The sequence below is a fragment of the Filicampus tigris genome, chromosome 16, assembly GCF_054856515.1.
Source record: "Filicampus tigris isolate MCC_2025a chromosome 16, RoL_Ftig_1.0, whole genome shotgun sequence".
Classification (NCBI taxonomy): Eukaryota; Metazoa; Chordata; class Actinopteri; order Syngnathiformes; family Syngnathidae; genus Filicampus; species Filicampus tigris.
Genome location: NC_141232.1, coordinates 15484741 through 15512031, shown reverse-complemented (window position 1 = coordinate 15512031; position 27291 = coordinate 15484741). Strand labels below are relative to the sequence as shown.

Genomic DNA, 27291 nt, shown 5'->3' with positions numbered 1-27291 from the left:
GCATTTGCTAAACAAGATGTTGTTCATGTGAAATTTAACCCACAAATTTGTATTTTCTATTATCAGTATCATCTATTTCATAGTCAGACATTAGCATTTTGTGTCCATTTTATATTAATATTCTGACCACAAATTAAAACAAATCTCATGTAATGTTTTGATATCTGTTTATGTTGGATCTATTGCCTGCACCTGAAACACACAACTGAAAAAATCCTGATGTAAGAAAGTGGTTTTCTTATTTTATTTATTTTATCATTATTTCCTTTATTTAGTTCTTTAACAGTGATACCAATTTTTTACACGTGTAGTCAACGTTTGTGGAAGTTAGGATAGAAACGACATTACAGTACAGTTCACGATATCTTCAGACGCTACGATTTCGCTATCTCCTGGTCAGTAGGAGAAATGCTGTTGGTGACAACTTCCGCATTCTATTTTCGTATTAGAATTAAAAATTGAAAATCAAACTGGTGTTCCGATATTTAAATGAAAGTCAAATAACGAGTCGTTCTTGTATTTTCAATATCGTCATATCCAATGACCAAAAGATACATGGACCAGCATTTAAAAGAAACGTTTTAAGTGGTTGCAAGCATTGCCAGAAGCGTCATTCTGATAAATGTCATGAGATTGTTTTTCATGTTTTAAATCACTCGGGAGAGCCCGCGTGCCGCACTTTGAGAATCACGGCTTTACACCAAATGCTATGATGAAAAGATCAACTTTTAGTGAAGTTATTCATTTTATCCATCCATTGGTGTTCTGTTCTCCCCCTAGGATCCAGGGAGAGCTGGAGTATATCCCAGATGACTTTGGGTGAGCGGTAAATTCAGGGAGAACCTGCAAACTCACACAGAAAAGAAACTGTGAGGCAGATGTACAAAGCACTTAGCACTTGTTCACGGTCACTGAATTTAATTTGACATCATTGCTATGCTTTGCTTCCTACCGTATATTTGTAACTATCCATCCTGTTAGATTTGTATTTGTTCTTGTTCAAATCACAATCCTATCCTTATTACATAAGTATAAGTGTTTGATGCGGTTGAGGTCAGGGCTCTTAAGATCTTCCACATCCAAATCATTCAAGCACTGCTTCATGCCCCTTGCTCCTTGTCATGCTGCAACAGAAAATGACCCCATGCCTTAAGAAACTCATTTGGATAGAAAGGTCTAAAATATTTTCTTTTATTAAGAGATGTAGGAGTCATTGAGGTTTAACAAACATAGCAGATGAACCTTTGCTACAAACATTTGTTTGAACACACTGTAGCTATGAACCCTTTCAGAACTCCCAAAGCAGCACTTGTAAGTTGTAAGGAAAAATAGAACATGTGTTGGAATTCAATATAGTCATTTCAATGTTCTACTGTATATTGGAACAACCTCGCACTACTTATTATGAATAAATTGTTATTATTAGCATTTTCCCTTTCAAAATCTTTATTTCATTTCCATACATTTTCTTCACATTTCTTCACATCAGCTCTGTTCAGCCAAAATATATGAATGTCTTGTTTGCAGCACAATTTCTGCATTATGTTGAAAAACACACACATTACATTTTAAAATACAATATAAGCAAATACATGACACATTTTAGAAGATAGTATAGTTTATTTTTTAATGTCATCGTTTGACAGTTAAATGCATCGTCGAATTTTGGGTGTCAAGAAAGAGAACTTTTGCATTCTGGATTTGTTGCAATCATTTTGTATTTTGATTTTAGTGGAATCAGCACAATGGTACAATCAGCAGAAATTGTTCTTTTGGCAATTCAGGAAGTGCACAAACGCAGCATAACTATGTAATCCAATACATTGCGAATATGCACCGTAGAACAGGTTTTACTGGCTAACACCGATCATTATGAAACATGTAGCTGTGCAATTTTCACTCTTCCTCTCTTACGTTTAATATGTGCAGTTAGATCCAAACGTTGGTGTGATAAATCAGCTGGCCTGCAGCTGCATAAATTAATACAGTCTTTGCAGACTTTTTATCAACTGTTAAATGGTCTGTCCCATTCTGCTTGGTTCCTCACTGGAGAATTCAGTGCAATACTGGGACCCTGCAGAGACACGTTATCTTCTGGCGGACTTTCTGTGCCACATACTGTGGTGTGTGAGCTGGACACGTCTTGTTCTAATAGAACAGTACAGTTAGAGTTTGTGTCTTTCACACTGATGCTTTCATTAAGACACGGGATTGGCTCAGTCCCACATATGATCCCGTCCATCGAGCGTGAATTCCCTGAATCAAAACAGCTGCCCTTTTCACCGATCCCCAGTCCAAAGCTTTGAATCATATCCATCACCGACGGCGCAGAAGGACTACTTGGGGTCTCCTCTTCAATAAGACTGAGTGTGGGCAAAATATCCACCAACTCTGCCATCTCCATTGGGTGGATGACCTCAGAGATGCTGGAGGGAAAAAGCTCCGTCCCACTGAAGGACTCAGATGCATCCAAAGCTGCAAACCCCACTTCCAATGGTCCAACAGCAGCAGACTCTAGTCCAGATTCAAATAAAGTGCCTGCACATCCCAATTCTGACTGGCCGATGCTTGTCATATCCACAATAGACTGTGCACTTATGTCTACAGGGTAGCCTCCCTTTGCTACGCCTTCCATTAAGACCAGTGTGGCCTCCTCAATGACAGCCATATTTCCTGATGGGGAGGAGACTTCGGCCGTGACAACATTTGGTGGAGCCATGCTGACTAAAGTCTCTGAAAGGGAAAAATATACAAAGAAATTAGTATTGTCAGTTGCTATTATTGCAAAATGCTATACAACAGCTATTTTTGATCGCAAATAACTGAATACGATTTTTCGAGGTGTAGGCATAGCTACGTTGTTATTGATGGAACTAAGGTATTCAGTGTGTATATAACGAATAAATTTGAATTTGTCGCGTCACAAAATCGATAAATACCCCGGAAAAGCAAAATGATTTTTCTCTATCCTCGTAATGCATAATGAGATGCATTTTATTTTCTAGTGACCTTCTTTGTTCATTACTTTTCAAGATGAATCGTGGTATACATTGAGGGCACGTCATGTCATGTCATGTCATCTTCCAAACCGCTTATCCTATACAGGGTCGCGGGGAGTTGCTGGAGCCTATCCCAGCCGTCAATGGGCGAAGGCAGACTACACCCTGAACTGGTCGCCAGCCAGTCGCAGGGCAACATTGAGGGCATTATACTGTATAAGGGCTAAGCCTTACTCACTACTCACATTTGAAAAGCACTAGGAAATGGCAAACTCACTAAAAGTAGTGAATAACGTAAAGTGAGTGATTCCAAACAGTGCCATACAAGATTTTAACTTTGGATTGTATTCTTTGAATTCTACTTTTCGGTCTACAAAGTACATCTTGCAAGTACTATACAGGAATTAGCCACAGTGTTTTGACCACTACAATAAACAATATCCACTGCAAGAGCTGTATCAAATATTCTGTCTTGACAAAGATAATAAAGCACATTCTTGGTTGACACAGAAAGAGCGTAAAACACGCATCCACATTTTTACCTGCGGTGGCCCTTTTTGACTGTAGCCGAAGGGGCCACGTTAGTCTGGCAGTCAATCTTTCGTTCTCCTCCTCAGCATCGGGGCACGGCGGCGGGTCTCCGCCCATCACCAGCCCCAGAGGCACCGCTCCCACCCACTGCTTGGACCGAACGCACTGCAGACAGTCCATAATCCAGCGGGCACCTCGCCACACCACATCTAGACGCTGATGGAAAAAATTGCTGTTGAAAATTCTTTATGAACATGAGATAAACCCCTTGAGATGCAACATCTCATTTGCGTGAGTGTTATGATCCACAAATACGACTTGAACGTTTATTATTTTCGTTAAAAAAAAATTGTACATGGGACAGGTCGGTGACGTGGTTCAGACGCTCACGGGCCACTTGCACTTCCCTGCTGTCCAGCGCCTCCCGCAGAGCCTGCTGAGCCAGGTGAGTGTCCAGCTCCAGCCTCACCCAGGCCTGGCAGTACTGGGACACAAAGTCCCGCTCATATGTCCACAGGTGAACTAGTTGTAAAGACAGTTGAAAGGAAATTTAAATGACAAACAAAAAAGCCTCTGTACTTATCAGGGCACTTTAATGTATTAAGAGAGGGAATTACCAAGAGGGGTCAAAAGAAGGAGACACTTACATTGCATGTTGAATTAAAAAGGAAAGTCGAACCTCCACAGAGATTAACCTGATTTATCTTTAAAAGGTTTTGTGCTAATTACACTGAATCTGTGTGTTATTGAATTTATTTTTCAAGGTCTGAAGGTGCTGCACTTCCTTCACAAATGAAACCCATTTTAATTCATATTAATGACGAATTTCCTGCATGAAATAACATTGATACAGTAAAGTATATTACAACTAAGGCACTTTCATCACAAGATAAATCACTTTTTTTTTCTCGCTGTTAATCAACCTTGTTTGGTATTCTCTACTTAGTTGGAAAACCACAAGAGAACATGAGGATCTGTTTAGTTGGCGTTTTAACCCACCCAGCTCAAAGATCTGCAGGGGCATGGTAAGGCCGGGTTCTTTGGTTCCCAACAGCGGCCAGTAGCTGGAGCTAAAGTCTTCACTTGGAGGAAGAAGCAGCAACATGGAGACTTTGTCTCCTAACTGCAGCAGCTCTCTGGTGTATACGCCATACTGATAGGCCTGTCACAGACACATGAAAGCCATATATTTATGTGTAGGGTAAAACCACTCTTGCTCCAAAGTACATACTGTAAATCACTTGTAATTGCTATTATGGAATGGCAAGCACAGGTAGCATGCTAGCATGTGCCTCAAGGTCAAAGGTTCTAGGTTCTAAACTCTGACCATTCTTCTGGTTTATTCCCACATCCATGGCACTAGATTAATTGAAGACTAGTCCACATATGTGAAAATGGTTGTTTGTCTATATGTGCCCTTTGACTGCCAACCAGTTCAGTGTACGCTTGGCATGTGTAAACTGAGCTACACACGGCAGGTTAAGCGGTAAAATGGACGGCTGCTTGGATGGATTGGATGGATGGATAAATTCAAGTTGTCAATCAGCGCTTACCCTGTAGAGGGGGATGTTGAGCTTTGTCAGAAGATGTGAGACTGCTGCTCTCAGTGCCCTGATGAACTCCAGCAGGCTGCCATTTTCCACCAAGTTGTCATCCTTGCTGCCCAGTAGGTTCTGAACACCGTCACTGGTTGTTTCATAAACATTACTCTGGAGCCATGCCCACTCTTCTCTATTACAATACAGTTGAAAAGACAAAGAGTTTTCAAATATCATTTATCATGAATAACAAGTCGCACACAACCTGTGGTTCTGAAATTGCAAATTATGCTTTAAGTTAGTCATAATGAATTTCCAGAGCATATTTAGCAGGACATGACTTCCTTTTTTAGGATTGCATGTATGACCTAAATAACATGTCTTCTCTTGGTTCTGAATTGGGGGAAAGTGAAGTGAAGTTAGCTGTTAATAGATCTCTAGCTTTTAATGGAAGACATGAAAACCTTTATATCCATTTACAAGCATTCAGAACAATTACCGATAACATAAGGTTGGCCTTTAACACATCTTTATAGCATCCGATCACAGTTGAAAGTGTGATTTAAAAAAAAAAAAAATTAACATGTTGTTAATTGTTTAAGAAATACATTTCAATTCACAACTGTAATTTATTGAGTGTTACCTGGTGACATGGGCATTGTGTCTGACCCGTGTGTGGCAAAGTAAATTGGGCAGCCTTTGAGGCACCAGAACTCTGATCTGTTCCACTGAGCTCCATAATTTGAGGATGCCCACATACAGACCCGATTTAGCCCACTGATTGCTGTGCCTGTGGTAGTCCAGCTTCTCCTAGGAACAAAATGGAGAAATTGTTCATGAATTAAAGTGGTGTTTATTACATGTAATGTTATATGATAAGGTTATATGTGTGTGTGTGTTTGTGTATGGTTGTGTGAGTGAGTGAGTGAGTGAGTGCAGGTGTGCTTGTGGATGTCTGTCTTTGTGTATACTGCGAGGGAGGGAGGGAAGGCCGGAGCGGGTTCTCTTTTTATGCTGTATTTTGACTATTTTAATGTACAGCACTTTGAGTTGCATCCTATATGTGAAAAATGCTATATAAATAAAATTAGATTTGATTTGATTTGAATGTTTTATTGCCTCAGTTCAGTGTTAGTCTACTTTAGCTCATTTGTAAAATGGGCCGCAGTTTAAGTCCCACTGTGGAAAAAAATGCAAGTTGTTGGACAGATGCTCGTCTGTTGTTGAGTGCACTTGAGCAAGGCACTGTTTCCGTCCCATCCTATTTTCATAGGCTGGTGCAGTTGCGCATGCGTGCTCAGCGTAAGAACTGGCACATCTTCATTTTCGTGCCGGGGCAAGTCTTGTTTAATATGTTTGGGAATTTGACAGACCGCACTACGCATCTCTAGGTGTTATGGTATGGCAGACCGAGGGCAATTTGTATTACACGCTCCCAGCCGGCGCACCTGACAATTTGGTGACAGAAAGAATAAACTTTAGACCAGGTGAAAACAGGTCTAAGTTGCGGTACTGGTGGTGTAAAGTGATTTTGGTGGATTTGATCCAGGCGCAGGCAGATAGATTGTATGTGGTGGATGCCATTGTGTTCCATTCATAAATATAACGACAGCATACTGTATGTGCGTGTGTTGGTGGGATGGGGTTGTTTTGTTCCGCAGAGACGCACAATTGGGGATGGTCATGGGGGTTCCAAGTGCCCACTTTACAGCAGCCAGCTTTTCATCATCTGCAAACTGAGTTCTTCTGAACAGCGTTGGGTGTAACGTGTTGGGTGTAACGTGTAACGCAGTACAACAATACATTACATTTAGGCAGCAACGATGTAATGTAATTACTCCGAACATTACACACTACACACGTATTGACATCATTTGGCTGCCATATCATTTGGCAGGTATGGCAGCTGTATCATCACTTAATTGTAAGCTATTGCTCCCGGCAATAGTCAAATAAAAAGTTCTTGTCGCACTTGGAGCTTCATGCAATAACATAAGTGCGTGAGTCAACTCTCAGCCAAGCAGTCAACATTTGAAAGGGCTGAGAAGTTATTGTTTGTGACAATAATCACTGTCACGGTTTCATAAAATAAAATGCAAATCATGGACACAAAATACAAGCAGGAACAAACATAAGTAAAACGAAGCGACTAAAGTGCAAAAAAAATAAGTCACTGTGCTTTTTAGATATGATTTATAGAACTTAGTGCCATCAATTGCCATGTGTAAAACATAGTGATTCTGATTGGCTGTTCGCAATCAAAATGCAAATCATCTGCCGGTGACAAATGACGTCATGCTATGGCACCATCAATCGAACAAACTACAATAGACGCCATTATTAGAGTCTGATGCGCTCGTTTGTTATTTACCTTTTTTTTTTCAAATCACCTCGAAACTTTGTCTCCATGTAGTAAAAGAAAATTAGAACCAACTGAACTTTCAATTATTATAAATAGAAAAAAACAAAGGAAAAAAATTTTAGTCAGGTCACTTTTGACTTGATCAATACATAATTTTGCATTTATTACACATGCCCTGTCTGTGTGTTTGTCTGTCTATCTATCTATCTATCTATCTATCTTGTTAGACCAATTATCAATTATATGTTATGCATCACTATTATTTGCGTGTAAATGGCAAATGGGGGCGGCACGGTGATCGACTGGTTAGCACGTCCACCTCACAGTTCAGAGGTCGTGGGTTCGATCCCGGCCCCGGCCTCCCTGTGTGGAGTTTGCATGTTCTCCCCGTGCCTGCGTGGGTTTTCTCCGGGTACTCCGGTTTCCTCCCACATTCCAAAAACATGCTTGGTAGGTTGATTGGACACTCTAAATTGCCCCTAGGTATGATTGTGAGCGCGGTTGTTTGTCTCTGTGTGCCCTCCAATTGGCTGGCAACCAATTCAGGGTGTCCCCCACCTACTGCCCGAAGATAGCTGGGATAGGCTCCAGCATGCCCCGCGACCCTTGTGAGGAGAAGCGGTATCGATAATGGATGGATGGATGGAATACCCGATTTTTGAAAAAGTAACTTAAAAGTAACTTAAACTTGAGTAACGCATTACTCTACAAATAGAGTAATATTGTAAAGAAACGTATTACTTTCACATGCAAGTAACTAGTAATATGTAATATATTACATTTTGGAAGTAACTTGCCCAACACTGGCTGTGAATGACGTCAGCTGTGTTCAATTCCCAAAGCGCAAACACCCATTTATAACTGCGCCCGTCTATGAAAGTTACCAAAACAAAGAAAACTACCCATGCGCACAGTTGGATTGCACTTTGCGCTAGACTTGCGCTGGGCATGAAAATAGGGACTTCCTTGAATCTATGCTTGCATGCCAGCATGTGTGGGATCTGGCCCTCTGAATAGTGTATAAAATAACATTCACAACAGAGTGTGAGTTGAATTTCCCCTTGAGGGACCGTGATTTAAAAAGGAAAAAAACATTTAATTTGGTCTCTCAAATTGGTTTGTGATAGAAAAACATTGCCCAACCCTACAGGTCAGAATATTTGTGTATACCTACAAAATGGGATGACATGAAAATGCTGTTTTTATTTTTATAAATATAGCACTCATTTTTGGCCTGTGGTAGTATAAGGCTGAATATCTAAATGTATTCTCTCGCTCTCGCCCTCACCCTTAGGTGTTCATAGAGCATATCCATAGCAGTGGGTTCAGGCAGTAGAGGAGCTCTGCTACGATTCTTCTCTAGGCGAGCCAGGGGCATCCACTGCAGCGGAGGCTCAGGATGACTTGAATCGGAAAAAAAACAAAAGCATATATCCACGAATTGATGAGTGTAAATAAGCCATATATATCAAAATAAAATGTCAATTTCAATTAGATTTTTATAGCACATTACATATGCAAGCATAACCTCAATGTGCTTCAGGAAAAATGCAGAACTTGCATCCAATCACCAAGGGGCCTGACAGGCACACAAAATATGCACTCACGGCTGAGGTCGTATCTGAGGTACTTTTGTGCCCTAATGTATTAAGTTAGAAAGTGTGGCCAATAACATGTATCCATCAATTTTCTATACCATTTATCCTCATTAGAGTTGCGTGTGGGATGGAGCCTATTCCAGCTGACTTTGGGCGGGAGGCTCGGTAGACACTCGGCTGGTCCAGTCAATCACAGCTGTCAATAACAATTTCCCGAAATAGTGGTACTCATTGATGGGTGGGCTTCAAGGGCAGGTCAAATTCACTTCCTGGTCTGTGTGACTTCCAGCCCCTCAAACAAATATTTTTTTCCTGTTTCTCTGACAATTGAATCAACATCTGTAAGTAAACTATGTAAGTATGTCACTGTACACTCTAGCATACCCAAAGATGCCAATTTTGTATTTGAACGTGACGGTGTTAACTATTAAGATAACCCATCACACCACATGAAAAGTCTGTTTTGGCATATTTGAGCAAAAGCAGCTTGAGAGGTTTTCACAGGCATAAGGCGCCTTAACTTTCAAGTGCTACAATTATCCACTACAACAGTGAGTGGTAGCAGAGCATGTTTTTGGGTTCAACACTGAAATAAGTTAAATTCAGGGATCTAAATTCATGTATGTATGTACATAACAATAAAAATGTTGGGGTTTTTTAATTCGAATTTTAGGACTTTGATGTTGAGGTGTCACAGTAAATTGGTGAGTACAACAGTCCATCTTGTGTGGTATTGCTTAATTGTTGTTTATTTGGTTTCATTTCATCATTAAACAAAACCACTAAAGAAACAAGAATTGGTTAAACCTGATGCGATTCCAGTAATCTATCAAATGATTTGCAATTCATTTTGCATGTGCTTTTCAATCAATGGATGGAATAATCGATAGAATAATCGATACAAAAAATATTCAATAGTGACAGCCCTACTTTGATGTAAGAAAATTAAATGAGCAATGATATAGCAATGATTCTGTGGCTTTACACAAAGAGCTAAATTAACATTTGCAATTAACATAGTTAATAGTGATGTCATCCCTTCACTGCTTACACAGTATAAAGTATAATATCAGAGGATTGTTGCGATATTCTGTCACGTACTAACCAGCTTTCTTTTATTTCATATTTCAGCTCAGCAACAGTGCCTCTCAACATTTATGCAATCTCCAAGGAAATGTTTTTAATTTCAATTTGAAATCAAACAGAAATCTCTCCTTTGTCGTTAGCAGATTGATAGTCTAGTCTAGTAGTTTTTGGCCCTGATAAAAAACTACAAGTACAGTGTTTAAAACAGAAGTTTAAAACTATTTTGCTGACCAAGTATGTCTGGTTGGAATCAGCACTCACCTGGTAGCATTTGGGAACTCCTTTAACGTCACAAGTAAAATGTTGCCCTGTCGGTCTTTGAGTGGTTCATAGTACACTTGGCCAAGGTCTGTTGTCCCCAATGAAGACTGAGAGCAAAGCAGAGAGGAGAGGTAAACATAAGGATGAATATATTGTACGTTAGTACAATATTGGGGATTAATTCAACAAAAGATGGTTTAGAATAGCCCAGGGTAGTGAAACGAGGAGGTAATCCGAAGATAATGCCCATCAGCAATTCAAATAGCAATTTACCTATTTTAATTCTTCTTATTAGCATTTGCAATTAAACTTCCTACCTGCAGCTGGGAGACCGCTTTTAAAATATTGTGTCTGTTCTGTAGGAGGGATGAGGAAGATGAATGAGCAGAGGAGAGTGCTTGCTGGAGCCAAGGCACTTGCTGCCATGCACAGGACAACTGTAGGAAATAGATGACATTCCATTCTAAATTGCAGTTCGTGCATGGAGGTAATAGCCGACATACTGAATAATTTAAAAGAATGAATAGCTGTGTAATGACTGCATTCCAATAGGGATATCGTACTGTACAATGACAAGCCACAATATTATAACTACTTGCACAATTTAAATGAGATTTCATACAAAAGCTGTAAACAAAAAATGAATTTATGAATAATAAATAATGGTCAGTTTTGCATGAGGCATTCATTTACGAGGACATCTTTTATTGTGGTTGTGCTTTGCATTGGTCGATTACTTAATGTAGCTCTCATTTAACACAGTAGTTTTACACCACTGCACTTCCAACACAAACATAAACACATTATTAAATTCATTTCTCTCTGAAAATGCGATCCAAACTGAACATTAATACATGCTCCAAGGTGAGACCCTTGTTAGTTGGTTTGTTTTGTTTATTAGTCAGAATGTTTAGAGAAAACTCACACAGCCAGTTCCCATGGAACTTGTGAGTGGGTGGTGAAAATAAACACAAAAATGTGGTTAGAGGAGCTTTCGATCTCCTAATCTCAGGTCATATTCCATACCTTAAGTGCCGTGCTAAAATATGCGGATAAAAAAACAAAAATATGATTCTCTACTTTTTGACAAAAAAAAAAAATGTAGGTCCATTTGGTCACGAGCACGTTGCAATGCGACTTAACAGAACAGGAATATATTGAACAGAAATATCGCACAATCAGACACCACCTGACAACCTCTCACTGGGTGCAACAGATGTTTACCAGAGTATAATATACGGTATAAAACAGGTGTCAGAAATTGCATGCCATTACGGAGACACTGTAATTTGCTTTCAGACAGTTGCTTAGTTGTGTCAAATAGATTTTTTTTCATCTTGGTAGAGGTCAGCCCTTGAGTGTCTAGTTATCCTTTTAAAGGCAAAACGTTTTATATTATTCTTGTGGTCAAATTATTGTGGGTTGTATATGTTCACGAACGTGTTCTTGAAAAGCTCACCTTGGCAAACCAAACAAAGTTGTGAGTGAGAGTGGTAGAGCAGCACTGGATTTCCACCAGTGGGAGTTGATCTTCAGCTGTCACCAGGATGTTTTCCTTGTGGTAGAACACAGTTGCCAAGTACACGCCCCTAATATTAGAGCATAATTGAGAGAGAGAGAGAGAGAGAGAGGAGAGAGAGAGAGAGAGAGAGAGAGAGAGAGAGAGAGACAGAGACAGAGACAGAGACAGAGACAGAGACAGAGAGACAGAGAGAGAGAGAGAGTTTAACAATACATTTAGAAATTCAGCCTTGCCTCCTATAGCAAGCAAAAAATTTGTGCTATAGAGAGAGAACTTAGACACGCGCTCAAAAGGATAAACTAGCCTATATTTGACACAGTTGAGTAGATTTGTCCAAATACTGTATGCCATCTGACAAATGAAACTGGAGACAGAAATATTACAACAGCTATGACAGATTCATGTGACATTTTGTAGGCAACATTCTTGGACCATGCAATGGATCAAGCATTGATGATCCTCATGAGGTTCACAGTTGTGATTCAGTGAGTCTATTGTCATGACAACCGACACCTGTTTAAAGACACCACTCTGAGTTTTGATAAATGTACTATTACCCAAAGTGACTCTGCAAAACATGTCGGACTATTTGACTCAACTCTCTCCTTTCAAATGCACACAAAGAATATTACCAGAACTCTGGTTTTTTTTTCCATCTTCGCAAAATTGCTAAGATCTGTCCAATTCTATCTACTAGTGACGCAGAGACTCATGCGTTTGTTACGTCTCACCTCGACTATTGTAATGTGTTGCTCTCCGGTCTTTCCATGTCTAGTATTAAAGGCCTGCAATTAATACAAAAAGCTGTAGCAAAAATCCTGCTGAGGACAAGAAAGTCCAATCATACCCAGACACTAGCTTAATTGCACTGACTCCCGGTCCACTTGAGTTGCAATTTCTAGGTTTTGTTACTTACTCATGAAATATTACACAGCTTAGCCCCTTCCTATCTTACTGACTTAGTGGTACCATATGATCCATCCCGAAACCTTCGTTCACAACATGCTGGTATGATGGTGACCCCGAGAGCCAAACATAAGTCGGCAAGTTCTAGACTAGAGCATTCTCTATTCAGTGCTCTGGAATGTCCTACCCACACAATTGGAGCCGACTACATCAGTAGAAATGTTTAAAACTACTCTTGCATTTAGTTGAACTACACATGCGCCTGTTTTACTTCTCTCACCTGTCCTCCTCCCATGCTGGGAGAAGGCCGAGGTGACGATAACCGAATCTGATGTTGCTGTACAGATCCTGCACAGACTGTGACAAGATTTGAGGCTCTCAGGTGTTGCGAAGGAGAAATCCACATCGACTAACTGGGCCAGGTTTTGAGGATGACCCACTTCCACATGGCATTTTCCTGCATCTTATTAAATGGACTCTCACGTTGTTCCAATTAACATTATACACAGCGCACATTGCGCCACATTATATGCTAAATGTTGCCCACTTGGCAATCACTTACAGCCTGGTCATCCTAGATGAGGTATTCCCCCCAGTGGCCCCTTCGCAAGATTTCTTCTTTTTTCCTCATATAGTTTTAGCTTTTCCTTGCCCTCCGGGGGGTTTAGATCAGGGGATGTCAATAATCTTTGTCAACTGTGTGGGCTTGTGAATCTCTTTGAGACTCTTTTGTGATTAAAGTAGAAGTCAACCGCCCAAAATCTTTGCAATAATATACAGTATGTTCTATGTGCCTTCACTAGTATATGGCATTCTGATTAATATTGCGTTGTGGAATATGAGTTAAGCAGCAAAATCCACCCGTTTTTAGCCATCTCTGGGGGCGGCCATTTTGTCACTTCTGTTGACTGAAAATGACATTAGAGTAGCTCAGGTAACGACCAATCACAGCGCACCTGTTTCTTTAAGCCGAGTCATGATTTGTTGTCACCTTAGCCCTGAGCAACTGTGATGTCATTTTCAGTCGATATAAGTGACAAAATGACACCCAGAGATGGCTAAAAACGGGTGGATTTTGCTGCTTAACTCATATTCCACAACGTGATATTAATCAGAATGCCATATACTAGTGAAGGCACATAGAACATACTGTGGGATGGATTTTGCTGCTTAAAGCGGAAGTCAATCCAAACATATTTTTTTCAAGAATATGTTCCCAGCAGGCCCACTAGTTGAAACACGGCATTCTGATAAATATTGCGTTTGTGGAATAAGTGTTAATTCACTCGTTTTTAACCATCTCCGGGGACGGCCATTTTGTCTTCTGTCGACTGAGAATGACATCACAACTGCTTACAACGACCAATCACGTCTCAGATTCAGAAAACAGGTCAGCCCTGATTGGTCGTTGTGAGCAGTTGTGATGTCATTTTCAGTCGACAGAAGATAAAATGGCAATACAGTTTTGACTGTCATGGCATCAAACACTGATATTAATTGGCTTCACCAAATTGTCGCACATATAGAATGCTAACAAGTTAAAACATTCTTGGGTCATGCTTAGGCAATTATATTGTTAATCAAGAGACTAGAAGTAACGTGGACTGCTGGATAATTGTGGTAGCAGGATGCTTTTAGAAGTCACTTGAACATTGATATCAGCCAGCATGATTGTGCTCAAAATAAATCCTCACTGATCTTCAGGCCGCCGCTAGTTCAATATCCAACAGAGAAGAAATTCACTGCTGTAATCACAACACATTCAGGGATGGCACTACACCGAGGCTGGAGGGGGCAGCGTAGCCCCACCTAAGCCTCTCGAGCATTTTATTTGATATTCTAAAATATATTTATAAATTATTTTCTCACCCCCCCCCTTTGCATCCGGCCAAGCCCCCTTTAGCCCCTAGAGAAAAAATCCTGGAGCTGTCGCTGAACACATTGAATCTGTAACTGCCAGCAAGGTACTCTAAGAGAGGCAAGCGAGATTATTACCTCTGTAAGAGACGAACAAACTTGGTAGCAGACTGGAACAGTTGTTTGATGCCACGAGACATCGACAAACGCTTGCTGGGACTCTGGGCTTTCAGGTTTTCTGTGAAATCACAGAGAGGGAATGACTGGCATGAGTCACTATTTTTCATTTTATTTACTACAAACCCATGAAGCCTTTGACTATGACTAAAAGTTATAGACTGAGCAAAGATGTGTTAGGTTACCTTTGTAGTATCCTCTGTTGTGAGGCTCTCCAGCATCTTCCAGAAGCTTCCTCACTAGGGCTTCATGGTTTCTGTATTGTGACTTCACACCATTGCACTCTCTCCAACCTGTAACGGAAGAAAACGAGTTATGCAATAAGGGAAAATCATTCACTATACCAAGTGCTTGCTTGCAGTGAAATCCCAAGGCCTTGGCATTTGGCCATAACTGCAAACGTATGAGTGATGATTCACGCTGAAATTTTAAATGAAAATTCCAAATTGTATGGAATCATCCACAGTCGATATAAAGAGTTTACACTCTCGTTCAAATGTCAGGTTTTTGTGAGATTAAAAAATCTGAGCAACACTAATTATTTCAAAACCCTTTTCACCTATAAATTATAAGATGTATAACTGAAGTGAAGATTAAAAAAAAAATCTTTTCGAGGGGGTAAGTAAAAATAAACAACTGAAATAATGTGCTTGTGTAAACTGTACTCACCCTCTTAGTATAACTGGAATCTAGCCAGGTTCACAATTAACATTTAAATTAATTTAAGATGAGAGTAAGCACACACTGGGGCTGTATGATAATTGGAAAAACATGCGATATGGTCGTTGAATGTGGCGCTATCGATATTATTGCGACATTTAACATGTTCCTTAAAAAATGACATTTTTATTATATAATGATAGAAATGCATTTTTTCACGCAGAAAAATAAACAAGCTCAATTTAATCTTAACTAATTAATTGTATTCTACTATTTGGTGGCGATGTACATTTAAGTTTGCATCTGACTGGTCAAATTCAGATAAAAGCATATAAATCCATAAGAAAATGATTGCATGTCTTTGCATATGCATATTGCATGGGCCAATATCGCGACACATTTTTTCGATATATTGTGCAGCTCTAGTACAAACCTACTACCGTAAGTGCCTCTAATTAACCCCAAACAAATATTACCTATTCTAATATGCTTTTCCTGACATTTTTTTCTCTTTCTAGCAGACGCCTGAATTTTGTGCTAACACTGACTGCCCTTTTGAGCTCTTCATCATTCCATGCACCTTGTCTGAAGCCCCAGACACAGATTTTTTACATCACAACAACCTGGCATTTGAACTGGGGTGTTTAACCAATACACCACTAACTAACATCACTAACTAAAGAATCGTCGTTTATTTTTAGTGTATTACGATTAATTAAATTATTTTTGCCATAACTGTGTCATAATCATTGTGTGGCATAATTTGTTAGTAGGAGGGGGAAGTTCCTGCGAGCAGTGAATGTTAATTCATCCTCACGGCAGCAATGGCACAAAGCCCACAATCACAGTGACACTTTTTAAGCCTCTACATTTTAATAATTCAGTAATCTACCCGCTACGAGTTGATCCAACCAGTGTCACATCAAGGCTGATGGCAACCTATGCAAGAGCCAAAAAATAAAAGAGACTTTCGTCAAGGTTAAACATACTTACTGGAGGGAGAAGCACTGACTGGAGTAGAACACTGAGGCGGGCCCCATCCTTTCACATTGTAGGCACTCGCCCTGACAAAGTAATGCACTCCCTGCATTTGAAGAGGCTCCAAATTATTACACTGCATGAACTGGATCAATTTCAAGATGAAGCAATCACTTTCATTGTAACTTCTGTAAGTGGTTAAGAATGTCAATTGGTTGGGATAAGTGTTTGTTTGAGGTGATTACGTCAAAGAGAAAATAGTTTAACACATTAGATGATAATGATAAATGCAATCTGTTTATGGGTCAAGCCCACTGTGTGTTCATTGTACTGTGTACACTTAATTAAAGGGGCCATTTGCAACACGGTAATTGCCACTCTATCTCAGCGGTTATGTTCCAGAACACCCCAGCAATAAGTGAAATCTGCGGTATAGAAATACATCTTAGGCATGTTATTGTAGCATTCATGGGGTGATGGTTGGGGGTCGGTGTTGTGGGGGGTAGAGAGGGAGAACGAGTATTTGCTAGATGTCTTACAGCAATGAGTCCCTGGATACTGCAGGAGGGATTCTTGGTCTCTGTAACTTGGGCTGAGCCAAGGATGCGCTTGAAGCTTGTCAAGGTGCTCCATTCCACTGTGAAGTCAAAACAATCTCACTGACAGATTATTCTCTTTCTACTGTAGGGATTGGATTTGAAGTTTCAGTGCCTTGGGTAAGGATACATAATATTGGAAGTATGATATTTGTGCAGTTGGAACAACAACAACAAAAAAAGTTGCAGCTACAGTGTATGACTGTGCTATTAATGAGCTGTTTATATGGGGTTGTAAAGGCATATTCAAAGTCTATTTCCGGTAACATTTTGGGAACTTTTCATGGGACGTTTCGTGGGTGAATTTTGGAAATACTCAATAGTCAACATTTCCCATTGGCATGAATATGACACACTTTGCTATCACTTTACTAACAGAACGTTTACTTCACGAAATTGTATAATTTTCAACAATATATGCTCTTCCTGTTGTAGTGTTTGTTTTGTCTGAACACCTTCAAGTATATAATGTTTTTTAGTCCAACCAGATTTCAGCTTCTATGTACAGGTTACAGCCTTGTCAATCTAAGATGTAGGGTCTTAAGGTTCTATAGCAGGGGTGGGCAATTCCGGCCCTCGATGGCCGGTATCCTGCATGTTTTCTATGTCAGCCTGGTGCAACCCACCTGATTCAAATGATCAGGATCGTTATCCAGCTTCTGCAGACCTTGCTGATTATATGATCATTTGAATCAGGTGTGTTCCAGCAGGGAGAGTTAGAAAACAGGCAGGATACCGGCCCTCGAGAACCGCAATTGCCCACCCCTGTTCTATCGTCTGTGATGATGTAACCTAAACTGTATTAGCAGAGGGAATGTTAACAAATAATAATTTAAAAGCTTTCTCACAGTGCACGGGGTAGAAGTCACCTGAATTTGCATAAAATTGCTGTTTTAATAAAGATTCTGTCAAAAGTTCATGGCAGTGGACCCCCGCCTACATTGTGGCTTCAATTAATTAAAAAAAAAAAATATTCAACTGGTGTAACGTGGAAATTTTACCTTCAAGTAAAGTTAGTTATTAAGGCAAAGCAAAACCATACTTTTTGGGTGTCCTAATTTAAAGTAATTAAATTTAATTAATGACATAATAAGAATCCTTTCAGTTTAACCTGAAAGTTTTTCCTTTACGTAAACCATATTTCTATGTTGGAACAAAGCATTATTTTAAATTTGTCCCACGGATTTAAAATTGTCATTATGCTGATGAAATATTAATACATTTGGTAAGGTAAGATCAATGCATCTCAATGGCCGTCAATTATACGCGGGTCGGTCTGGTCCCTATCCCCTGCAAACAGTGGTGGCCCACTGTATTCCAAAAACATTTCAATTCATTCCTATGACCAAAACAGCAATCACAGTGAATTCCTTTTCATTCCCACGGAAGGCTACCAACTTGGTAACATCCCAGAATGTTGCCGACCACCCATCAATGATGCAACAATGTATCAATCTGTAAAAACTTTCCAGTAAAATGGTTTCATTGACTACCTACCCTTGTAGCAGGTGATGAGCCCCATGCAATCACCTTCTAGCTCTTTGATTGCCACAAATAGAGAAGATGTGCTGGTCACCATAATGGATACTTGACAGGGAGGACCTGGGAGTTCTGGATACATTTTTCAAACATACACAAGACAAATGAATGACCAAAAAAGACAAAAATGAGCAGTACTATAAGGTCTAATTCTCTTCAAAATTTAGAGACTTGTAGTATTTCTTATTAAAACAGTCAAAGTAAGTTCTTGTTAAATTGTTAACCTAGTTGCGTAAATGTCTATTTCACAAAAGAAATAGTAAGGCTCAAGCTTGAAAAAACACCACTGAGGGCTCTACCGGGCACAAAAACTGGCACATCTTGATTTTCGTGCAGGTGCAAGCGTCCTATAAAGTGTTTGGTAATTTGGCAGGCCGCGCTGCACCTGGGCATTCCGGCGGATCGAGGGCGATCTTTACACCAATGGTGCACCTGACAATTTGATGGCTGAAAGTAGACCTGCTGCTGCTGAAAGCAGGTCCAAGACGTGGCGTGGGTGTTTGTAATACGATTTTGGTGAATTTGATTAAGGTGTAAGCCAACAGATTTTGCGCTCCGGTGACGTGTGGTGGATGTTATCGTATTTCATTCATAAATATACTGTAACAACAGCATGCATCCAACCCTCTGAATCAGTGTAGAAATCAATACATTTTTAAAATCATCCACAGGGCCGCGGTGCAGCTACTGGGGTTGACAGGTTGTCACACATGGACATGAATTGGGTAGAAGCCAATCTCCAAGTGCCCACTCCACTTCACAGCAGTGACATGTGATTACTCTGGCCATCTTTACTTCATCCGCAAGTCGAGATCTTCCTGCAGTTCCTTAAAAACCTACATTGTGTGTATCAATCGGTTGCATTGACTCCAGCCATGTCGACTGTGCACCTCTCGTAGGCTGAAATTAAAGGGAATGAGAGGAGCTGCCTCCACTGAAGCAAGTCAGCTATGTTCACGCCCACAACGGCGCAAATGCTTGTTTCTAACCGCTCGTGTCTGTGAAAATCCCAATAGAAAGAATATTCCAACCATGCACACAGTTAGACTTTGTGCTGGACTTGCACTGGGCATGAAAATAGGGCCCTGAATCTTAATTGGCACTGCAGGAGCTGGCCTATTGGGGATACTTGTGATTCAATAACTCAAAATATTGTTATGGTAAGCTCAGCAATAGCCTCTGGACAAATTCTTCAGTTGGAGCAAGTTTTCACTAATCTGAATATTGTTTGACCCAGAGTACAAAGATTAAAGAGTCGACTTGAGAAAAAAAAATACATTTTGCATTTTGAAATCTTGTATCTTGAAAATCTCGTATTCTATTCAGGCCAGGGAATTTCATAATAGGAGCGAGAGTTTCATTTTACTGCATCTTAAAAGTTGAGCCTGACATTTTTATTGGCAGTAACACCATGGCCATAAACGTGTCAGGTAATTGCTTGTAAGAGGAAAGCAATAAGAATCAAGGCAGGTGCTCATACACAGGAAGCATTGTTACAGCCTCAAGGATATAAACAAGAACTTTTTTAGACTGACAGAGAATAGAAGTTGTAAAAGATAAGAATGCAATCATGTCTTACAATTCAAATACAATTTAAAACAAAACAATAGTGGCCTTGCAGCGGTCGCTGTTCTGACCCTAATAATAAAAAAACATGCAATGCCTAAAATCCTCAGCAGACTACTGACTGACCTGTGTGGTGGAAATTCTCTTTCATTCGGCAGTAAAGTTGCAGTCTGAGGCTCCAGAGTCTGATTTGTCTATTCACATCAGCCTGTGCATGAGACCCAGCCCCGGCTTTCTTCAATAACTCCTGCTTTTTCTCATCCACCCTTTCTTTCGCCAAGGTCACAAGATCATCAAGCTTAAGTGCCCATTCTTCTGGTCTGCATACTAGCAGTCATACAATACAAAGAGAAAGAACAAGGCTTCAGCTTTAATATTATCTATATGAAAGCATTGAATTTTAACTTACTGGTAGAAAAACTTAGCATAGGAAATTAGGGCCACAGATAGGATTTTTGAACTGCGGGGACCCAGCTGTCAACAAATTATTTCAATTTAATGGGTACTATTTTGGTAGACTAGCACCTGTGCGCTTGGCGTAACTTAATTTTCGTGTCAGTGCAAATCTATTCTAGTGTGTTTGGGGCCATGTTGCGTCCATCTTGGCGTTCTGGCGCACGGAGTTGCCTCGCCCCCGACTCATCTGACAATTTGGTATAAGAAAAAACGGGCATTTCTCAACCAGGCAATGGTCTAGTTCAGCATGTTTATAAATTTGGTAGACGCGCCATGCCTCACTAGGCGTTTTTTCCTTGTCCCCCAGCGCATCTGCAAATTTGGTGACAAAAAGTAGACACACTTTTAGAGTGGCTAAAAGGTGGTCTATTTTGGATCACAGATGGTCTCACATGATTTTGGTATATTTGATGAAGGCAAAGGCAGACAAATTCGGCGTTCCGGTGATGTTTGTGGTTGATGTCACGGCATTTCATATGACACCAACACGGGAAAATTCCTCTAAGTCATTTTAGAAATCAATTCATTCAAAGGATTATATTCATTATCATCTTAAAAATATTTTCATACAATACAATAACATCTATAGTTCTATATCGCAAATGCAGCACTTTTGTTGGTTTGGGATTTTGGTTTGGACTGTGCAAGGGGTCATAATGTTGCTAGTTTATTTCTTGTTGGCAATCATATTGCTTCTTCTAAATACGCCATAATGGTTTCAAACCATACACTTACAAATTGGGTTATGCCTCGCTCCAGCCTTTACCAGCACATGGAGCAGGGGTGAATTGTGGGTAAGGGCAGCCACATCCAAGGGGACAAGGCCCTGTTCGCTCACTCTGTTCACCCCCCTCTCTCGCTCTTTCACCCAGTCTTTGTCTTTCTTTTCTCCTCTCTCCCACAGGCTTCCTCCTCCTCCTCCTGCTCCTCCTCCTCCTCCTCCACAGTTATTGTGAAGTCGGGACAGCAGACTTTGTACTGCCAATGTGTCTTCATTTTCCACCGCATCCCACAAGGTCTTGTACTAATGGGATAACAAGAAGATGGTATGGTAAAAGGTGAGGAGGTGGTTGGGTCAGGACAAAAGCTTTATCAGAGAAAAGTGTGGACTAGTTTGAAGGTTTTAATGTTAGTTGTTTTAACTAAAATCCATTGTAATGGTGCATAGAGGACAAATCAACTCTATCACTGTCCAAATATTTCTGGACCTAATTCTATATTATGTGGTTAAGGCAGAGTCGGATATAATTGGTCAAACTATAAATCTGACTATCAATCAAGCCTGGGAAAGTCAATGGCGCAGAAGCAGGATGCAATATGGCAAAGTGCTCCTCTGCCATAAGGACAGGTAATAACACCCCTCCCCTAAAATAAATATCTTACAGCATCTGCAGATTTTCCAAGGCGCTTGGGTGTGTCTGCTCCCGGACCAACAGATGACTCTCCTCCCCTTAGCCTGACTGACAGGTTTCTATAGATCCGCTTGGGTGAGACGGGACCCAAAGAGCGCCGGCGATGGGGTGGGTTCCTCATGGATACAGACATGACAAAGCGGGAGGAGAGAGGAGAATAAGCAGAAGGGGAACAGGAAGACAGACTGTGGAAGAGTGAAGATGGCGGTGTGACAGACAATTTTTAGTTCATATTTAAGAGCTGTTAGGACCCCCAACATTAGAGAACCTGAGGAGGGAGACAGGATGAAGAAGTGAGTACAAGTGAGTAAAAGAATCTTGGGGTGAATGAAAAAAGTGCAAACACCAAGTGCAGAAAGGGGTAAGAAATAACAAGGGGAGAATACAAATGAGAATATACAGTCAGCCGTGGACAAATTCGTCAATAATAAAATCAATTTTCAACCAACTACAGTAGTGAGTAGTGATCCTGATGTGTGAGTGGATGAATGGATAAAGGTTTCCCCCACTATTTGACAAATGTCTCTAAGAGTTTGTTTTTGTCATTTAGTACCATTGTGTTATTTTTAGTGTGACACGAGTCTTATATTTTCTGAACATCATATTAGCCCCACAAAGCAATTGACCGGATCAATCTCAAATCAGTCGTACTTACAGATATAAAGAAGTCCTCAAATTCTTTGTATTATACTGTAGCTAGCAAAGCTCTATTAAGATATATTATCAAATGTTACAATTTTAAATGACATATTGCTCAAAACTGCACACCCATTCATTGTAACCATATTCTAAACAATTAAGTTATGTATTTTGAAGTAAGTTAATAAACATAATGCATAACATTACACTGCAGTAGACTCCCCAAAACGTATTTTTTAATTACACTGTAACCTTAATCCCCATTGCAGCTAAAGTGTTTTATTTTTTTATTTTCTAGGTTCACCTGCTTACGATTCCCACATAATGAAAATAAGGATCGTAATTCATCACTGTACAGTCATATCTACCAGCATCCATCCCTACATCCACTGTCCCTCCTCTGCACATCTCAACTCAACTCAACTTTATTTTTAGAGTGCTTTAAAACAACCATTGCTGCATACATAGAGCTGTGTATGGGGTACAAATTAGTCATACAATAATAAAGACAGTTAACACAATAAATTAATAACATAAAAATAGTAAATACCATAAAACACTATAACAACGCTGAGTCTCCATAGAATAGAAATGTATTTTATGATGAGTTTTAAAAATAGACAGAGAGGCGGCTTTCCTAAACTTTAGCGCCGGGTGGGCAATTCATTTTGCAAGGGACCACATGAGAGACTGAAACCCGTGCCGAGGGTCAAGCCAACATGGTAACTTTGTCTGCATTATTTTAATGTATTTAGAAAAAGTAATTCCAAAGAGAACGAACGCCAAGGGTAAAGGCTTTATCCCCTCTGAGCCTCTATTCAGTCCTTGGTACCCTCCAGTAGCGTCTGGTCCGCTGACCTGGGGCAAGGCAGGTGCGTAGGGGTGGAGGAGCTCAGAGGTAAGGTGGGGCAAGACTATTTACATATTTGAAATAAATAAAAGAACCTTAAATGTACAGGGAGCCAGTGAAAGGAGTCCAGAACTAGAGGTATGTGCTCCTTCCTTCGAGCACTAGTTAGGAGGCAAGCAGGAGTATTTTGGACCAACTGGGGAGGCTTGACAGATGACCGGCTGCCTCCAAAATAAAGAACATTACAGTAATCCAGCCAGTGTAACGAAGACATGGATTACTTTCAAAATGCTGTTGAGAAAGGAGAGACTTTACCTTAACTAGCTGACTATAATGAAAAAAATCTGGATTTAACAATAGCACAAATTTGCCAGGCCAATTTAAAATCACGGTCCAATTTAAAACCCACGTTTGAGGCTGTTGGCGTTAGATAAGGAGTTGGAGGCCCAAGGCAGCAAGGTGGAATGTACAAGGGCCCCTGGGACCAAACACCATAACTTTTGTTTTCTTTTCACTGAAATTCAAGAAATTCAGAGCCATCCACTCCTTGTATTCCTCCAGACAGGACAAAAGTAGCCTTATAGAGGAAGTCAACCCAAGCATGTATGTTCTATGCAGGCCCATTAGTTGAAACAAGGCATTCTGATAAATATTGCGTTTGTGGAATAAGAGTTAATCCACCCATTTTTAGCCATCTCCGGGGGCGGCCATTTTGTCACTTCTGTCGCTTAAAAATGACATCACAGTTGCTCAGGGCTCAAGTAAAGACCAATCACAGCTCACCTGTTTTCTGAAGCTTAGCCTTAATTGGTCGTTAGGTTAAGAAACTGTCATGTCATTTTCAGTCGACAGAAAGGACAAAATGTCCGCGCCCTGAGATGGCTAAAAAGGGGTGGATTTTGCTGCTTACCTCATATTCCACAAAAGCAATATTAATCAGAATGCCGTGTTTCAACTAGTGGGCCTGCATAGAACATATTCTTGAAAAAAATGTGTTTGGGTTGATTTCCACTTAAGCGTTCTTTATGCTCAATGGGACATACTGTAGATCGGTCTGTCATCCACTTAGCAGCACAGCTGCTCTGCACATAGCATAGCTCCTCTGCACATGTCTAAACCATCTCAGCCTTGCCTCTCTAGCTTTGTTTTCAAATCTTTCAGTGTGTGTGGTCCATCTGATGAGCTCATTCCTAACACTGTCCATACTCATCACTCTCAAAGAGAAACAGAAAGCTGGTCTCTTTTACCATCCTATAAACCTTTCCTTTCACTTCAACTGATGCTCTTCTGTCACAGATCACTTCTCACCCACCTCATCCTGTCTGTACTCTGTTCTTTTCCTCTTTTCCACACTCGTCATTAATTTGAACAGTTGATCCCAGGTACTAGAACTCCTGCACCTTCGCCACCTCTCCTTTATGTTACTTTTTAACCTTACCAATACCTTTCCACTGGCCTCCCTTTCATTTAACACACGTACTGGCAGTGAATGATCTTCTTTTCTTGTATCACCTGTGTATACCAGCCAATAATGCATTCTATTTGTCACAATCCAAACGTTCCTTTTTCTTCCATTACTGCACCTAAAAGCATTTTCCATTTTCTGTGTTCCTTTTTAGGCTTTAATTTGGAGTGGTTTTCACATCTTGCAACTGAGACTGAAAAGTAGGTATTTTGTCACCATTTCCCCAAAGTAGTTTTGCAGTGGAGTCCACTGACCTTGTGTAAAGTAACACATCGGTTGTTAGTGCAATCTGAGGACAGAATATGACGTTTTTTTTCCCCCCATGATGCCAATCCTGTCAGGGATACACAAGATGCAGGCAGTACCTGCTTGGAGAGTACCTGCACCTGCCAGGATGTGGGCATGTGACAGCAAAGGGTGATAATAACAACCACTGTTATTGGTATAATTATCTCAGTTTGTTTATTATGTATTACAGCAGCTTTAAAGTACTGACTTGGCAAGTGAGGGAAGGGGATTAGCTTTGAGGAATCACAGATAAGTGAAGGCAAAGCATCTGGGAAAAGAAAAAGCTGTACGGAAATTATGCTTCAGAGTATCGCACTCACATGAATAGTGTATTAATGCATACTTAGAAAGGAGCAGCAATGACTCACAACAAATACACATCATGAGGCCTTTGTGGTTTTGCATGTGAAATTCTGTTGCATCTCAGCATGTGGTGACAGGCTGTGTATTTTTTCCGTCTCAGCTGGGGCTTACATGTTGCATGAACTGTCAAAACTGCATTATGGAGGTTGAGCTCAGAAATGTTTGACTTTTGTTTTCATCTTTATAATCCCATAGGAATATAGTTTATGTAGCCTTCTGTGGTAATGTAAACTTAAATAAATGAACACATCATGATTGAATGAATGAAGAATGAGGACATGAATGATGTAAAACTTTCACCTAAATGTAACAAGAAGTGCAAGTACCTCACAATCAAACACATGCCAAGTCGGCAAACAAATACAGTGCAGCTCATCTTTTGGCTACCAATCGACAAGGCTAGTCATTTTTTCCGGCTGGGCAAAATGGCGGATGAACGGACGGCAGAAGGGTACCCCAGCTGTAGGCGGAAGGTGATAAACAGAGCGCAAATTTTTGATAAAATGGCCAGCTCTGATCTTGAGTAGATGTCTCCAGGGAGATCGAGGAGCGTTGCCTACTCTCCTAAAAAATATTTCTACCTCCTAATGCCTCGCTACTCTGACGATATACGAAGGGAGATGATAAAATGAGTCCATCCACACCGGACCATGTTTATTTCCATAAACACTGCGCCACATGGGGTCGGTTTTTTTTTGGTGCACCTTAGAAGTCCCGTTTGTTTTTGTAATATGAACGAGTACATAAAAAGATCAGCCGCCAGTAAATACTGTTTGTTCAATACTATTGCATTTATTTTAAAAGGGGAATTAAGAACAAAAATGCTAACAATATCTCACCAAAAATAGCAATTATGGTATTGTAGTGAGAAACATGAAGTCAGTGCACACAATTTGCTTTCACAGGCGACATAAAATGATATGGCGGGCCGGATCTGATCCCCGGGCCTTGACTTTGACACCTGTGCATTACAGTATCAGTATTGTAAAGCATAATAATTTACAATGTCTAATCTAATTCTATCTGTATCCTTGTGTTTGTAAATGAAGACAAACAAATTATGTCCTACTGTTCTAAAAAGAAGAGATTTAACCTGCTGATATCTCATATTAAATGTCAATATATATGTTCCCGTTTACACAAAACATAAGTTGTGTGTTTTGCATTGTGTTCCTTTACTGGACCGTATGTGAATCAAGTGATGAATACAAATCAAGGCACATGCCAAAGCGTGACTGTTGGCATATCGTGAGACCTGTGGTAATTACAATTATTGTGGTTTCAACACAACTTCAAAAGTATGAATATTTTAATTTTAGTTTCCTATATCTACCTGTATAACAGTATTACTATGATAGTTGTTTTAGTTGAAATGAAGTGTTTACAACTAGAATGCAAGATATAAATGATCATTAGTGCATCAAGTCCAGTTTAATCTGAACGGAACGATTTGCTACAAAGAAGAAAAGATAAGATAAACAACATGTCATAATCGGAAATGCAGAATATTTAATTGTCATTCTTACCTTCACATCATTTAGATTCCAAATTACTGCTTCAATGTGATCCTTTTTGAGGAAATAACCATGATCAGATATAATCCATTGATATGGACTCAGAACTTGCCCTCTCTCTGGGTGAG

At 40.1% G+C, this 27291-nt stretch overlaps 1 protein-coding gene across 1 annotated transcript; it reads right to left on the bottom strand.

Annotated features, from left to right (window-relative positions):
* Positions 1–1202: 1202 nt before the first annotated feature.
* Positions 1203–27291, bottom strand: LOC147134946 (ankyrin repeat and fibronectin type-III domain-containing protein 1). Its single transcript, XM_086056626.1, has 19 exons — positions 27176–27291; positions 22016–22361; positions 21368–21656; positions 20303–20503; positions 18569–18682; positions 17015–17112; positions 16491–16581; positions 15023–15130; positions 14799–14898; positions 11835–11964; positions 10693–10812; positions 10376–10482; positions 8719–8833; positions 5712–5878; positions 5084–5261; positions 4530–4692; positions 3886–4052; positions 3542–3746; positions 1203–2733 (listed from the first exon to the last, which is right to left on the bottom strand). The coding sequence occupies exons 2-19, from the start codon at positions 22175–22177 to the stop codon at positions 2006–2008; spliced, it is 3243 nt and encodes a 1080-aa protein (XP_085912752.1). The 5' UTR covers positions 22178–22361; positions 27176–27291; the 3' UTR covers positions 1203–2005.

Excerpts from the sequence above, each read along its gene's own strand:
- LOC147134946 (XM_086056626.1), bottom strand. The coding sequence starts at position 22,177 with ATGTCTGTATCCATGAGGAACCCACCCCATCGCCGGCGCTCTTTGGGT. Across the intron at positions 21,657-22,015 it reads TTGGAAAATCTGCAGATGCT|TACAAGACCTTGTGGGATGC; the intron begins GTAAGATATTTA and ends TTATCCCATTAG. Across the intron at positions 10,813-11,834 it reads ACTTTGTTTGGTTTGCCAAG|TTGTCCTGTGCATGGCAGCA; the intron begins GTGAGCTTTTCA and ends TATTTCCTACAG.